Below are 16568 nucleotides of genomic sequence, written 5' to 3'. Positions count from 1 at the left end.
AGGAAAAAACCCCACAACCAAGAAACCCCCCCACACCACCTCCACCAAGTAAGGGGAAAAATTAAGATTACATTCCTGACGCCAACTGTACTTAATGGCTAAATGGTTTTAAAAGTTCACAAAACACTGGCAGTTTTTTTCCCATCGAATAATGCAGGAAATACATTAGGCTTACAGTACCTAAAGGAAATGCATATTTTATCCCAGAATACTTAAATAGAGAATCGTACCAGCAATTTAACACTTTGAAATTAAATTATTTCCATCATACATCAAACTTAATTCTGCATATTTTAGCACACCACCCAAGAAAAGGTGGTTAGTGCAGACAAAGGTGCTGCTTTTGTTGGTCTCACTGGCTTTCCTTCAGCCCCACGTAGCTGGTATTCTAGGCAGTGGCTCTGAAATGCTGGAAAGAGAAGTACGACTGCGGAAATTCAGTTACTAACAGTGAAATCTGCTGCTTAGTATAAAGAAGGAACAATGACTGTTCTGTTTATTTTTCAGAGCCATTGCTATTCCTTCTCCAGTGAGAGGCTTAGTGTATATTTGAAAAATATTTATTTTGGGAAAGAAATACCAGGACAACTATGAAAACCCCTGCAGCAAATAAAGGATTTGGTGTATTAGAGATCATAATTAACATACATGTTCGTACAGCTTTGAATACTGGAATTCAGTTTGGTTTTGTTAGCGAGGGATTTAGGCAGTCGATGAAGCTAGGTTTAAGATTTACTTCCTCACCAAAGCAGTCTTCAGGAGCCAGTAACCTGAATACTATCTCAGACCCTCAAAACTTACTTTAGCAGCCAGTCGATGATCTTCTTCTTTGTTCTGAGGTGTGGCAGAGTGTATTTCTCCTCTCCATCCTTAAAATACTTCACAGTAGGAAACCCTGAGATGTGGTATCTTTCTGCCAGCGCCTTGTTGACAGTAGCATCAACTGCTGCAAGGACACCTGGACTCTAAAACAGATAGCACTAACTGTAAATCCCAGCAACATACACATACCCCCTAGGCAGGACATGGACTTGGGGGGCAATCACTCACGATCTAAGTGCCTTCACTTTCCCAGGTACTCAGCACAGGTACACAGGGCTGATGCAAAACCAGAAGAGACATCTTATGGACTAAATGTAACCAGTGTTACCTGTTCTCCTCCCATTTCTGCCAGGATTCCCTATGTATAAGTTACTTTATAATGCTTAAGAGCTGTTCCCAGAAATGGCATTTCCTCCCAGAAATCCCAATTTCTCCCAGAAGAAATGAGCACTGTCAAAGACAAGTTTACTTCAAGGCAAATTCACCTTTCCCTAACTTGTGGGCATCTTTACATGGACCACCTTTAGAGTCGTCTATTAGAGGAGAACAGACATTTGTAGAGCATGATTCATCTGATCTTTGTTTTTCTCATCTCCTCCTCCTTCTCCCACAGCTAGAAAGGAACTCTAGATGTCTCCACTGAAGATGCTTAAGGTACGGGGGAGACTAATCCTACTTCCCCTCTTCCATGACATACACAGCATGAGACTGAATCAATAACACTAATACTTACATTACTGGATCTCTCTTCTCCAGCCACGCTGATGCAGCACTTACAATGAAGCTAATGGAGTGATGCAACCATAAAACCAAGGAATGTGAAAGAGGGATCAACCCTCTTTGGTTTTTTCCAAATCTAATTCATAAATAAAAGCCTATGTTTCTTCACATTTGATGCCTTTAAGTAAGGAGGAAAAAAAAAAACCATTTTGGATTTGATCATATTATGTATAAGGCCTACAGCAGAATACATAAACATTTTTCGATTTTGTTTTCGTTCAAGACAGAATGTTCTCCTCAGACTTTGGCAGAGCTCATGCATTAGCGATGAGACTCTACTTTGGAAGCGCATTTTGAAAGGGTCCTGTGGGAGGATGAGAACAGCTGAATTTGTTGTAGGGAGAAAAGTCACTTTTATTACTCCAGTTATTTATTACTGATTATTTGAAGGATATAATAAAGGAAATTAGCTTACATCACTGGCTACATGGAGAAACTCTGCAGCCTTCTCATATTCTGGCTTCATTTTCTTACAATGCCCACACCCTGCCAAAAAAAAAAAAAAAAATCCAATTAAGTTGCACATGCCACGGTTATTCATTGACCCATCTAGCCATTATCAAAGTCCAAAAGCATGTGGCAGAAATTACTAGAATTTAGTAAGCATTTCACTTAATTTATTTGTAAAGCCTTAGTATGATTTAGGATCTTTTCCAAAGTGGTCACTATGGTTTAAACAAAGAATTTCATCTACTAAAAAATAATAATACAACTCCTGAATTCACACTCACACTTCTTTCCTCCCAGAAAGTACTATAAACACATTACTTGTCAAACCCCTTGCTTCTAACATGCTCTCGGGTGAGGCACAACCTCACCCATTTCAGTTTCCACATCTTTATCTACTTTAAAAAAAAAAAAACCAACAACACGAGCTGTCACGTGATTTCCTGACTTTAAGCGAAGGCTTATACTAGCACAGCTTAATTGAGTAATGTAATTTGAATTAAACTGCACTGATAATAAGCCCCGCTTTACAGCGGTGCAGCATGTCCCTCTAGCAAGGATTTGCACTGATTTAATCACTTCAGTGTAATTACACCACCACATATGTTCTCAACATAAGCAGGGCCTGTAAAACCGAGATAATGGTGCTTTCTCGCTTGTGCGAAGTTCTCCAGAGATCTGCCATTACTTCACTGCTAAGTGCTGACATTACAATAAAGTAAAATGAATGCATAAGCAAGAAAAGCAGATTTAAAATAAATTATTTGGGTGTAAATTAAACTGCTTTCAGCTGGTGCAATTGCTTCCAGGCAAGCTGAACTTTCAGAACCAGGTGAGGTTTCTGCGGCGATGTGAAGTTACGTCCCAGCGCCTACGGCACGATGCTGGGCCTCCGGGACAGCCCCTTCCTCGCGCCTGTGACGCCCCTGCTATTGCCCCCAAGGGACCAGCACAGCCACAGCCACCGCAGGCTCAGCGCAGAGGGATGGGGTGGCCAGGACTGACACCTGGCAGGGCGAGGGCTGGCTCCTGCATGCAGGCTGGGGATGCAGAGAGCTGCAATAAGGCATGCGGTGCGATCCAGGCGCATTACAATCGCCTGGCCTGGTGCAATGTAATCTCAACGCAATCCCTTGCCGCACTTTTTCCTCTTGTTCGTAGCAGCAGCCAGCTTTTCTTTCTTCAGCTGTTATTGTTGGAACAGGCACTTGAAAACCCAGACTTTGCTGAGCTTTTGAAAGCCGTATCAGAAAATATGGCTAGAAATCTGTTTCAATGCAGCTTCAGCAAAAGCCATTTTTAAGGTGTATGGCTAACAGGGCTGGGGCTATTTTTACACCCCTGTCTAAAATAAAACAAACCAAGGGCTCTCAGTCTCAGCACTGCTTTGATTCCCTCTAATGGGACAACTGCTGAAGCCAGCAGATGCAAACGCAAGGCTGAACTCAACCACCCATGTTTTATATAGCACAAGTCAAAGAGCGTTTGCAGCCAAGAAGCAATAGGACACCCAGGTGTAACTTCACCACAGCAAACGGGGACTTTGGCAGAGCTCCAGCCACCACAGCACACCACAAAATGCTTTCAGGGCATGTTTATAGAACAGGATGGATACATTTGAGTAAAGACTGCAAATCCCACCTGAGAATTACAGCAAATACCCGAACGGTTGATCCCAGACCAAACTCCAGTTCAAACACCAGCTAAGGTTCAGAGCGCTTAGTCAACCGATAGTGAGAACAGCATTAAAAAGCCCCACGTCCTTCTTTTGAGCAAAATCCAATGTTTTAATGTGATAGCAGCAGCAGGAGAAGGGGATCTCACCTGGAAGGGGAAGTTTTGCTTTGGTTTTACATGGTAGAGGGAGCACATGCCACCAAGCTGGGAACCTGATGTGATGGCTTCAGAGGAAGAAGCAGCTGGAAAAGGCTGAGGAAGAGTTACTGTCTCAGCACTGCCTGACTTGGTTAAGAGCATGAAAGAACCTGGCAAAATGATTTATTTGCCACCTACAGAAAATTTGCATGCATATGGCTTTGTGGAAAGGGCTGACAACTCCCTTTGACACCTGCCCAGGCTGATTTATTTCTCCTTCTAGGAGCAGGGAACTTTACTCATTTTGTGCTCTTCCTACTTCTAAACAAAGGGCATCTCAAGTCCCAGCTCAGATACCTGGGAACTTCTCTGAATTAGCTAGTTTAAATTTGTACCAAAAAATACTTTGGGGTAACTTCAACTTGGCGAGCTTTACTCCCGCCAGCATGTCCTCCAGCCAGAGCAAGCTTCATACTGTGCTTTAGATATGGTATCCACACAATATATTCCACAATAACTAATATTAGATCTGATCAACCAAAAAGCAACAAACAACCTGTTTTCAGAAACCTATGCAGAGAAACAAACCAAAACCCCAAACAAGCTAGGCATACATTGCCCAGGAACTAAGAAACAACGCAAAGTGTCTGAAACCCATGTAAGTAATACTTTGGAGAAATGTATCCAGACTATGAAATGTCACTGTTCATCACACTGTGCATCACACCGCACTCCTGACTGCCACAAAGCTAACTCACTCATGCTTAAAACCAAGGGAAAGCAGGATCAGGTCTTTAAAGGCACTAAAAGCAAAGTGAAGTCCTCAAATCTTTATCATGCAATGCTTGTTCTGCCCCTGACAGAGGACAGCACAATATGCCAGCCTGGAAAAAAAGCCACCACATTAAACTGAATCTGAAAGAGGAACAGCAAATCTTAAGAGCTTCTCCCATGATAAACAATGCTTCTCTGGCCATCCTTATGAAAATTTTGCTACCGTGTGCTACAGCCTGCTTCCACCTACCATGGAAGAAAAGAGGAAATATGAATTAGAAGTCACACCTACACACTCCAAATCAATTAATTTCTCCCATGATTATTTATCCTACCTTTCAATAATCCTGTGATGAATGTCATTAAATTCTCAAAGCCAATGAAAATGTCATTTAAATGAGTTGCAAGGTCACTGCCTCTCCTTAGATTGCTACATTAGGTCGCTCAGCAGCAGCTGTATCCCTCTGTGCTAAGCTCCTCTAGTTTTAGACATTTTCTTTTCGTAAAATGAATGGGGAAATAACAACAACCCTACAGGCCCTTAGCCCAGATGCTCCAATGTGCTGCATAAGGGCTGCTGGGACAGTGGAAGGAAGCCCGCAGGCCTGTCTGTAGTGGGCATCTGTGATAGATGTGCTCTAAGAAGATGCACCGTCATGTATACTGACATTAAAAGACTACGCAAGGGAAGCGACTCGTTCAATCCCAGGTGAGAAGAGAAAGGTCGCAGTCAACACAGGGATGCTCCACAGCCTACTCCAAGCACTGACATTCTCTGAGCCTCTCTGGGTCACAGCTGGTGGAAACACCCAAGGGACTTGTAGGTGTCTACACAGGACTCCCAAAGCCTTGGTCTTTTCTTGCAGACAAGTGGCTCCCCTGGAGGTGCAAGTCAGAGTTACTCTCCATCCAACAAGAGAAACCAGTAGGGGTTCAGTGTCTGGCTCCACTGAACAGTTCTGGACAACTCCTTTTGACCTCTCAACACCTCATGTCACTCCTCTTGCACAAAAGGAGCCCCAGGCTGCAAGGGCCAAGGCTTGAACAGAAAAGAGCACACAGAGTAAGTGTAAAGGAGAAGTGTTACAAGATGAGAAAAAGAAGCCAAAGCTTACAAAAATCAGTGCTAGGACATCTGGTACAAGACAGACCCTTGCTAACCATTTTTAAAACAGATGTCTAAATGAAGCAAAGATTCCGTTTTCCCAGTTTATTTATAATCAATCTCTTCATTTGCACTGCGCAGCCAGCAGATAAACAGCTCCTTCCTTCAGAGCAGTCACTGTCACACAGCGCAGCTCAGCTGCACCCCCAGAACAATGGCAATCAAAGGTCTCCACATCGCTCCAGTGCACACAAGTCACTTCCCTCCAGAATCTCATCACAGGGCAGAGGACAACACTCACTCAGCGCTTCATCCTTTCCAGGGTGCGCCAGTAGGCAAGTGCAGAGGCAAAGGCCAAGTGCGGACAGAGAGATACTAACATGCAAAGGTGAGCAGGACAAAGGGAAGGTTAACCAAGGTATCAAGCAATTTTTTTCCCAAGTAAGTATCTGTATTTGTTTACAGCCACCTGACTGGCACCATGGCAAAGACTCACAATAAAGAGCACAGTTGCTCCAAATGTTTTTAGATGTGAACTAACACGAACATTTCTACTGTTAAAACCAAGTTTTGCCTGCTTGAAGACAGGCAGAAAATGAGTCAAGCAACTACAGCTAAGCTCCTGCATATGCTGTCCTAGTACTGTCCCCACAATACAAATGTCTGTTTCTCTCTGTCATTCACTGTTTGCTTCTTTCAGATTATTATAGCTATATAAATAAACACCATGCTTTTGGTCATGTCCTCTCATTTCAAGACAACACTGTCTGAAGATCTGAAGTGTACGTGACAAGCAAGAGATAAAACCCAACATCCAGGCGGGGAAATTCCAGACAGGGAATTTCTGACATGAAGAGCCCTAGAGATAAATTAAATTGCAAATAAAGATTTTAAAGAATCATTAAATTTCTGCCATCAACAGACTGCTCGAGTACTGTTACCACACACCAGCTATTTATTGTATCGTGACAGCTCTACATCCATCTATAGCTGCGTATCAAAAATACCTCCATTAGCCTGATGAGAAAACAAATTTGAAGCACAAAGCATGTCCTGCTTTCAGTAAGTGGCTCACTGGCAGTTCAGACTACACTCACAGAAGATCTACAGACAACTTAAAGAAAAGAAAAAAAGAAAATTGCAAAAAAATCACATGCACTTTTGTTCTCTAAACATTTAACACCTGGGGATACACATTTGGCTTCTCTATTCCTAATCCCAGAAGCACAGTGACCTCTGAACACAGAAGAACAGCCAACCCTTATGTGTGCCCTGTTGTTAGCTTTGAACATACACCTGTATATATAAAAGCAAGAGTACGTATGCGGGAAGGAGACACAATCCTTGGAGCCAGGGCAAGGATACACACAAGTCCCAACCCTCTTATCACTTACGTGAGAACACAAATATATTCTCTTCTGCCATGGGAGTCTTTAACACGCAAAGATTTCTTATGCGTCATGTAAAAGAGTAGCTCTAAGGTTCGACATGAGGCAGCTTACAGTTCTTTCGCCAGCGTAGGAGAGCATAAACTACAACAGCTGCAGATTCCCTTGAATAATTTAGCCATCTGCATTGCAGGCATCTGATGGGAAATCATCCACAAATTTGGCAGGAAAGGAGGATGACTAAAGCAGCTGTTTCTCCCCATAATCACAGGTACAGACTTGCAACCAACATGGTTGCACATTCACCTAATAGTAACAATGGTCACAGCCATCAGGCCATGCCCAGATCTCCAGGTTTCTGCTTAGAAAAAAATAAAAAAAGAAGAAAAAAAAAAGAATTATCATCTTATGAAGGATCAGGAGCTCAAGAAATTTTATGCATCTTTTTCCCCTGTGGGTACTTACTCCCACGAAACCGTCCATCTCCTCCTCAACAGCAGCACTGCCCACCTAGGTAAAGTTCCAGATGCTTAAAGATGATTCAAGGCTTGATACTTTCTTACAAGATCAGGAGGAACAGCTTCAACACTTTGAACACGACAGTGAACTCAAATTTCCAACAACCAGAAATATATGCACATGTATACAAATTCAGATGCCCCACCACACTACTAGACTTCTAAAGGTAGATTTGATGTGACCAAGTATTACATGCTTGACAGCGATCCCCCAAGCAAAACAGCTTTACACCTTTACAAAAGACAAAGCCTGCGAATGGTCAGCTGGAAAAGACTCTGAGGAAAAACAAATACAGAATTAGAAGGAAAATACTTCAGCAGTTTGGATTACTGCAGTCATGCTACATTTATGTGGTTGCAGCCTAACGCCTCGGCTGCGTGGGCTGCACAGTTCATCCCAGTGACAGGAGAGCAGTACAGCATCACGTCCCCACCATTATCACCATCTCACTGGCATTACCACAAACTCACAGCGCAGTCAATCTGTGCATGCAATGATCTGTGCAAATCCCGTCCCAGCATGTGCACGCAGAAGAAAGTCCCTGCCTGCTTCCATCAGCTCTTCAGCATCAAGTTGGGGCACAAAATGACTACAAATCGGTCACCCCTTCTCCTATCCATATGACTTGCTGAGGTGGTGGTGACCCCACCCCAGCCACCGTCTCTCTTGGGAGCACCTCCTGCACATGCTGCAGAGCACACAGGGCAGGCACAGATGTTCCCAGGGGAAAGCCTCAGGGCACTGAGAAGAACAGAGTAGCACAGTGTGGGTCGCTACCGAACAAACTCCTGATCAGATCACTGGAGCAGGCCAACACCACTTGAACTACCTGACACCTGCCTGGTACACAGGGATGCACACTGAGCGAGCCAAGCCACATCTCCCTACTTGATCACCTTGGCTGTAGAGGTGAAAGCATTTGAAATCCAATTCTTGATTGTCTTTTCTATGCTGGAGTAACTGTTTACCCCCCAGCATCACTGAAACTGCTCTGCAGCAGAAGATTCATAACAGCTTTAGACAGTTATAGTATGAGTTTTGATTATTTATTTTTAAAAAAAGATATTCTGATCACTGCGTTACATAAATTAAACTGAGAAGAGAGCTTAACCAAACATATCCTCCAGGAACACTGTCTGCATCCATGCTGCATTCACAGCTCCAGCAGAAGGGCTACCTTCAACCAGCAACATAACTCGGCAGGGGAAGGCTCAGCACAGAGAAGGAAGGATGCTGAGCAGGTCCTGCAGGCTGCCTCCATGGGATGTAAAAGATGACAGCTCTGATGAACTGCATAACATGTGCTTCTGCCTTCATTTCTGGTCATGCTGCAAGGTATCTTCTTTTGATGTAAGGGCTGAGGGGAAAGGGTGAATATTCTCCAAGGCTAACCTTGGCCACAGGCTGTTACCTCCCAGGGATCCCCAGCAGCTAATCAGGGAGAGAGATTTCTGCTCTATCTTGCCCTCAAGAGTGCCCCTTCTCTGCTTTTAACCTCACAAGGGGCCCTGGCTGAGCTGGGCTCCTGAAATTACCCTTTGAAAAATATATCCCCATCTGCAACAGCACAGACTCCAGCACACGTCCAGGAATGATCTTTAAGCTAATCACCACCTTTATTTAAAATAAATTAACAACAAAACTCACATGGTTCCTTATTTCCATTCCAAATCCGGCTTCAGCCTCCAGCTATTGGAGATTACGCTGCATCTATATACCCTCTTAGTGATAACTATATGATGCAACTGGTAGAATCAGTGTTGAGAGACGATAGTGCCTCCTACCACCCCTCTTCAGTGGGAAAAGTAGTGAAGGAAGGTAGATCAGCTGGCACCCGGAGATATGAATTACACTTCCTACACCAGCTTGGAGGAACATGGCCCTGAGTAGGTGTTGAAAATTAATCTTCCCCTATTGAAATGTGAAGGAGAGAGACAACAGCATGGCTGCCTTAAGGTGAAATTGTTGAGAGTTTATGAAAAATACCACCAGAAGGTTTCCTTCTCTATTAAACCATAATTATTCCACATCCCAAAGAGACCCCTCCCCTTCTCCATTGCCAGATTATCAACAAATTTCACGTTGGGTAGCGAAGAGAAGTTGCACCGCTTTCCCTCACACTCTTACCCTACTACGGAAGACTTTATGCTTTGGATTTAGCAATGAAAATGCCAGAGAACAGAGGTTAGATGACATATCTTTGAATGTCCACTCAGGAAAATAGCATAGCAAGCAAATTATTTCCAAGGATGCAATTTGTATAAAATATTACCAAAATGAATGCCATGTGAAGAGATCTTCCTAAGAAAGCTACATCCCAAAGCATTTTAAGCTTTTAGGGGTAGAATGTTAAAAGCAATGGTGATATTGGCTATTACTGTGACGATACCTATAAAAGTCAAGTATCAGGAATGGGTACTATGCATACCTTTTGTCCAAAATCAGAGCAAAAGCTGTTACCAGCTGAGATGTATTCACCTACCTAGAAGTGTGCTGGGATGCTCACTAATCACAAACAGTTGGGACCCCAGAAGACAAACCACCATCAGCACAATACCTCAGTATCAAAGCAATGGATTAATTTATTAGTAAATCAGAAAGACAGCATCGCTTGCTGATGTTCAGATGTCCATCTGAAAGGGCACAAGGAGCAGACAGGCAGACAAGCAATCTTTCACCGTAGGTTTCTCTATTTGTTACTTGTCCTTTAAATAAGTTCTCTACCTTCCACAGGATGATAAAAATTGAACTCACAAAGTGTTTAGGAAGAGGAATTTGATAATGAAAACTCTACTAATAATGATTCAAGTAGCAGAGATACTGTAAGTCACTTTCCAAATGAGAGCTCTGCACGGTATATTAAGTTCATCCAGGCAAGGAAATTATTTCAGAAGAAATAAACTTGGTGCTTAATTCTTAAAGCTAATTTCTACTCTTAACCCATCATTAGAGGCAAAATAAACCTATAAAAACAAGTCATGCTTTACTCCTATCAGAACTTACCACAAGAGCGTTAAGGGCTTATACATACACTGGGGTCACGCTCGCAGGTAGACAGTCACCCAGTCCGCATGCTCAAATGGGGACTTTCACAGCTAAAATTACAGAATTTCTTTAAAAGACGCCTCTGAAAAACTAAATAATCTACAACAGATACGCAGAGAAGGGGAGAACGAGGAGTGTCTCCCTTCAACTGCCACCTCCTGGCTGCCCTTTGGCCCTCCAGCAGCCATAGCTGCTCCTTTGCAACAAGTAAGGACTTGTTAGGAGAAAGAGAAGGCAATAGCAATGTGAGAAATGAGGCAGCACACCCCTAAAGAAACTAATGTTCCCTTCACACCTGCCACACATTCACAGGAAGGTTTTTTTTCTGGTTGGAATAGCCTTTGCAAATGTCACCTTTAATAAACTATTTGCTCCCTATTGGAGGTGAGCATACAGCAATGGATTTTGAACAAACCCCCACATTTCACAAACCAAGTATCTACAGTTCAGCTCCTTTCTTTCCTCCTTTACTACTGTCCGGCCTAGTGCTCTTGATACCCACATCAAAGTACACGCTTTGTCCCCCAACAGCGCCACGGCACAGAGCAAGCCAAGATCCAGACCAAAGGCAGAGTAGCCGTGAACCCCCTAAAAGTCTGGGTTTGCCACTCTTTCTGTTACAAAGCCGAACCGGAGCAAGCCAAGGTTCCTCCCTTCAAGTCCCAGCGCAGGCTGTAACCAGGCTGCAAGTCATCAGCTCCAGCTGCGATCAACTTGTCTGAGCCATGTACTTACCCGGTGGCAGATGGGATTTCCTAAACTTGGGGGCCAAAAAACAGACTGCCTGCCACAAGCGAGGGAACACCAAAGTCAGAATCTTACTTCCTCTGAGTTCATCAAGTTTTTGCCATGATCATATGCCTTCCGTACCCCAATCCTTGCAATACCGGAGCATCCTGCAGCCTGGATGTGGGTCACTAGATCAAACTCCCATGTAAGGTGAAATATTATCTCCACAGATTGGAAACAGATGAATATGAGCGACTTGGGTCACGATTGTACATATCAAAGCAAGCCAAGGAACTAAACTTCTACATCTCCAGGCCAACGCTACTGCTTTTATCACTGGATCATGCTTTTTTATGACTTTACCCTGCTCAAAGAGCACAAGCTGCTTAAAAAAGACAATAATCTTATATGAACTGTGTGCTCTAGCATCAAAAAACCAACACAAAAGAGACAACGGACTCAGTCATTACTGTCTTCACCCTTTTCATTTCATATCCTATCAAGTTTTACTGCACAAGCTAGTTATTAGGACTTTTATACTCTCCACATTCCTATTTATATTAAGTACCACTAAAAGCCCATATTGATTTTTATTTTTAAACCCTCAAGGAACATAAATGGGATGGTCATTAAAGGAAAAATCCATGTCAGGTTCTTCATTTTTCCAGTTTGCTGCATTTTCAAGAACTCCTGTTTTAATGCGTGATGAAATCTCCACTGGAAATCATTGCTGTAATTAGTTTAATGAGGCAGGTCATTGCACTGGCAGGTCATTGCACTGAACTGTTTACAGTCCCTGAAATTTTTAGTGATATTCAAATATATGTTATATCAAGCAACATCCTGTTGTTGACTTGCATGCTCTTAAATATTGATGAACCTAGGCTGAGTATCCCAGTCCTCCCCTCTCTGAAATCAATAGTTAGACCCTGCTTACTTCAGTGAAGGCTGATTCAGAAGCCAAGAATTTACCTGTTTCTACCTGGTTTATATGAAGAACATATCTGTTCCAGGAGCCTGCCAGGAACATACAGCTAAAAAGTACATACACACAATGAACAGACACTTGGCACAATTTATACTTGTCCAGGGAAGCATTTTATTATACGTTCAATTAAAAAGGCACTAAGGCAACATTGAAGTTGGGTACCTAAGGGATGTAAAGAGCCAGGAAACACAATACTGAAACTGAGGCAGATCTCTTCACATGTCTGTTCAGACTCTTAAACAGCAACACTCACCACCTGAGTGTCCTTGCACAACACTTCACTTTTTCAGTGATCGGGGTATTGCAACAGCCTGTCCTGACATCTGCACTGCTTCACTAAGAAGCCCAGCAGAGCTAGGTACTGCCTACGACCTACACAACAGTCCAGAAAGTTTGCCACCTTCAAAGCTTTCTCTATGGGCAAGGAGAACATTTTTGCGGAGTCTAGTAGGCACAGGATTGAGCCCACAGCAAGCACCTTGACACGTGGCATGTCTCCTTGTGTATCGTCCCACGGACTAGCACACATAGCTATATCATGTGGATACGGCACGTGCCAAGCTTCCAAGTGCACAAATACCCAGCCTGCCTTACACACTAGAAACTTCCAGTAATCATTTCAGGCTGCAGCCAAGGCAGCACAGAACTGCTTGCCTCTGCTTTCTTCACTGACTACAGCACCACTGAATAATGGGCACAATTATTTTTCAAGTACTGCCCACATGGAAAGTCCAATTTAAAAAGCAAAGATCATTGGTGAGGTTTGGTTGTCAAAGCTTAAAGACGTTTTAGGAAACTAAAGCAAACCCTTGACTGAGGACTACATCCTGCCAAGCTTTTGCTTCCTACTCCCTGCCATTTTGCACAGTTAAAGTAAATATTGAAAACACAGCTCTTCTCTGCAACTTCTGCTGTTCAGTAAGCTCTGCTCACACACAGTTATCTTCGACCAAGGACTGATCAACCCTATACAACTGGAAACAATGGCAGAGTGCAGACACAGAGGAATACCGGAGTAGATGCTATTACTGCAGCCGCTGATGCTCTTCCTCAGAAGCTACCTGAGACCTCTCCATAAGAAGACCAGACAGATGTATAGCTTCTTTTCAAAACACCCGTTTTAGCTGCTGCCAAGGCTGAGGCCTGAAGGCAGACTTTCGGTGATGAAAAAGTACTTGCCCCCTGAACTAAACTGATATCATCAATAGAGACAAGCAGAAGCTTCTTATGAAGAACTACCACTAAATGATGTCAAATAAATTAAAAGGGTTCCTAGCACAAATCTAACAAGAACAGCTTCCCAGCTACCTACGGAGTTATCCTAGATGCTGTACACCTGAAGGCAGATACCAAAAGCTACATAGACACTGAACACAGCCCACATTCTATTTTAAAAATCACGTCAGACATGAAAGTGAAAAATAAAAATTAAAGGTTATTTCCATCCATTCCACGTTCAGTGCTACTTGTTATTTGGATAACCCACAAGCCTTTAACCTCCACTGGTGCAACCACACTGATTTAATTTAAAAAAGATATCCTTGACTGAATCATGAATTAGTGTAGAAAAACTTAAAAATTTTATTTATTTATCAGAGGCTGCCAATGTTAGGCTGCTGCTGACCTGTGCTAGAAAGGCATTTTTTTCAGGCTGTACAGTAAATTAATTCTTCAGCCTTTTCAACTCGTGGCCTTTCTGTTGAGGCTGCCAACAGATGTACCAATTAGCATTCACTGCAATGGTAGCTTGCTTTCACAAGGAACCAGTGGGGGTCTGAAAAAGACTTATAGTTGTAAAACCCAGTTTGAAAAAAAGCTTTGTGCGCACATTTTGGGTTTGCTTTACTTTAAACATAGAGTGAGCAATGTATTCTTACATCCTAATCTTACCACATACAGCAGTAAGAAACGTAAGTCCACTGAAACCAATGATGGTGGGCTGGCAGGGAGAGAGCCAAGTTCACTGCTTGGTTAGAAGCTGGAGGTCTTCATCTTGTACTGGGCTAATCGGTTGGCATTCTTATTAAAGAGTCCACAAAATGGCTTAAAACCTTGGGGTTTAATGCACTGGAGGAAGGAGGGAAGGTAGGTGTGGAAAGTTGTTTTTCAAAGCTAAATTGATAAAACAGCTCCCTGTGCAATTAAAAAATTAAAAACCTGCACAGGTTAACTGTTGGCTTTGCAAAGCACCAGCTGCGTAATTTATCAGGTTGGTTTATAAAGGGACTGAAAAATACCCAAGGACAGGAAACAAATTTCCTGGACATTTCAACAACACATCAGAACTATAGTGCATTTTATTATCTCAAGAGGGGTTTTTTGTCTTCCCTTCCATTAGGGGGGAGCAAGAAAAGGCGTATCAGGGCTGCATCTCCCAAATTTCCTTGCATCTCTTGCAGTTTCCAAGAACAAATTAAGGAGGGGGAGAAAAAACCAAAACCCAAAAACCCACCACAAAAAAAAAAGGGGGGGGGCAAAAAAGCTGCATTTTCCCAGTGATCACTTCTTATCAAGGGAGGAAAACTGTGACAGCTCCAATATCCCGCTAAGAGTACTGACATTTTTTTCTAACCTTAAGTCCTGCAACAACAGTTTATATAAAGTCTCTGAAGAAATCCTATGAAGAAGGCTGGGAAGAAGGCAGGTTTAATGAATTTAGGCTCACATATAAGGAAGAAATGTTGCAGGAAAAACATTTTAATAGCTTAATCCTTTAACAAGCAAATGCACACTCACACTAGCAGTACTGCCAAAGCAACTTTTTCCGCTCTGTTGCCTCTGGCATCAGTACTGGCCCACAGACTTTGCTATGGCTGATGGGGTATGAGAAGCAGGAAAAGCAACCCCAAGCAATGAGAGCTGACTGACCACCACCACTAATCAGCATCAGAGACTACTCAGATCTGTGCCTGTTGAATGTGCATGGGAAGGCTACAGCTCGTGGTGGTGCCAGGACATTATTCTGCACAAGACTGCAAGAACAGGTACACTTTAAAATAGCAATGTCATTTGTGTTAAGAAAACATAATGGAAAGTAGCTCCTGTGCATGAAAAGCAGACACTTTTAGAACCCATTTCTGAACTGACTTCAGAACTTCAATCCTAGAATTTAAACATCTTTCAGTAGCATTTGAATTGACTTATCAGCAACGTGGTTATGTTTATTTTGTGCAAGACTGAGATGTGCTTTGGAGAAAAATGCCAAAAATATAGAAAGGGATATTTGTGGGGTTTTTATTCCTTTGACAAAATCCAGTTAGGAAGACTGCAACCTGCACTTATCTGGGAAATATTTTGGACATAATTATTTTTAAAATTGCATTCAACTCAGCAGTTTCATGGGGAAACTGAAAATACAAACAAGGGCTTTTTGTGCTCAAGTGATTCAGGAGTATTACGTCTCAGCGAGTCCCCATGTCACTAAAACATTTAACAACACCTGACTGGCAGCATAACCTATATTTAGAGACATTCAGAACCCAGCTGTCATCTTGGGCATCTAAATAAATCGATCATATGTAGGCACAGATATCAAGCAGCACATACAGACATGGAGTCTTTATTCTCATTGCTAATAGAAGACTATCACAAGTGGCATAGGTGCCTTTATTTATGTTATGGTTCATAAATAGCTTTGGTTGGTGCAATACATCTTCTGTTACAGACTTGGAAATAGGCCCGCTAACATAACTGTGTTATCTCACATTCACAAATACGATCAATCCAAGGAAAAGCTCCAAATCCTTTGGGGGAAAGGGCCATTTATTTGTTCTTTTGTACAGTGCAGGAGATCTCAGTTCATAACTGAAGGTTTTGGGTAACACATAGAAAAAACACTTCACATGTCTGCAAGACTCTAGTCTGGATATATCCGGGGTGACACTATGGTCACCACCAGCAGTCACAAAATTCCAGCAAAATGCTTGAATAAGGAGCACAACACTGCACACCCTTCACAGATGGCTGTGGAGGGAGAATGCCTTCATGCTCCTCGCTGGTTGGGTCACCGTCTACCTATGCTAAATATTCAGATTTACTGAACATCCTCTTAAAGGCTTTACACAAAGGAGTTTCAGAAGGTTAAAAATCCTGCTTTGTGTCCCTAGTGACCTGCAAAACAAAAGCAGGATGAACTCATCCTGCCCACCCACACTCA

General features: G+C 42.7%; 1 protein-coding gene across 1 annotated transcript in view; it reads right to left on the bottom strand.

Moving 5' to 3' along the window:
- The window catches only part of PDIA5 (protein disulfide isomerase family A member 5), a 102119-nt gene that overhangs the window by 31900 nt on the left and 53651 nt on the right, over window positions 1-16568 (bottom strand). The window contains exons 12-13 of the mRNA XM_056349235.1: window positions 2018-2088; window positions 802-965 (exon numbers count right to left, since the gene is read on the bottom strand). Of these exons, the coding sequence (XP_056205210.1) occupies window positions 802-965; window positions 2018-2088 (235 nt within the window). The remainder of the gene's footprint in view (window positions 1-801; window positions 966-2017; window positions 2089-16568) is intronic.

The sequence above is a fragment of the Falco biarmicus genome, chromosome 8 (assembly GCF_023638135.1).
Source record: "Falco biarmicus isolate bFalBia1 chromosome 8, bFalBia1.pri, whole genome shotgun sequence".
NCBI classification, from domain to species: domain Eukaryota; kingdom Metazoa; phylum Chordata; class Aves; order Falconiformes; family Falconidae; genus Falco; species Falco biarmicus.
Note: the sequence above shows the minus strand (reverse complement) of the source record. Positions and strands in the feature narration are given on the sequence as shown.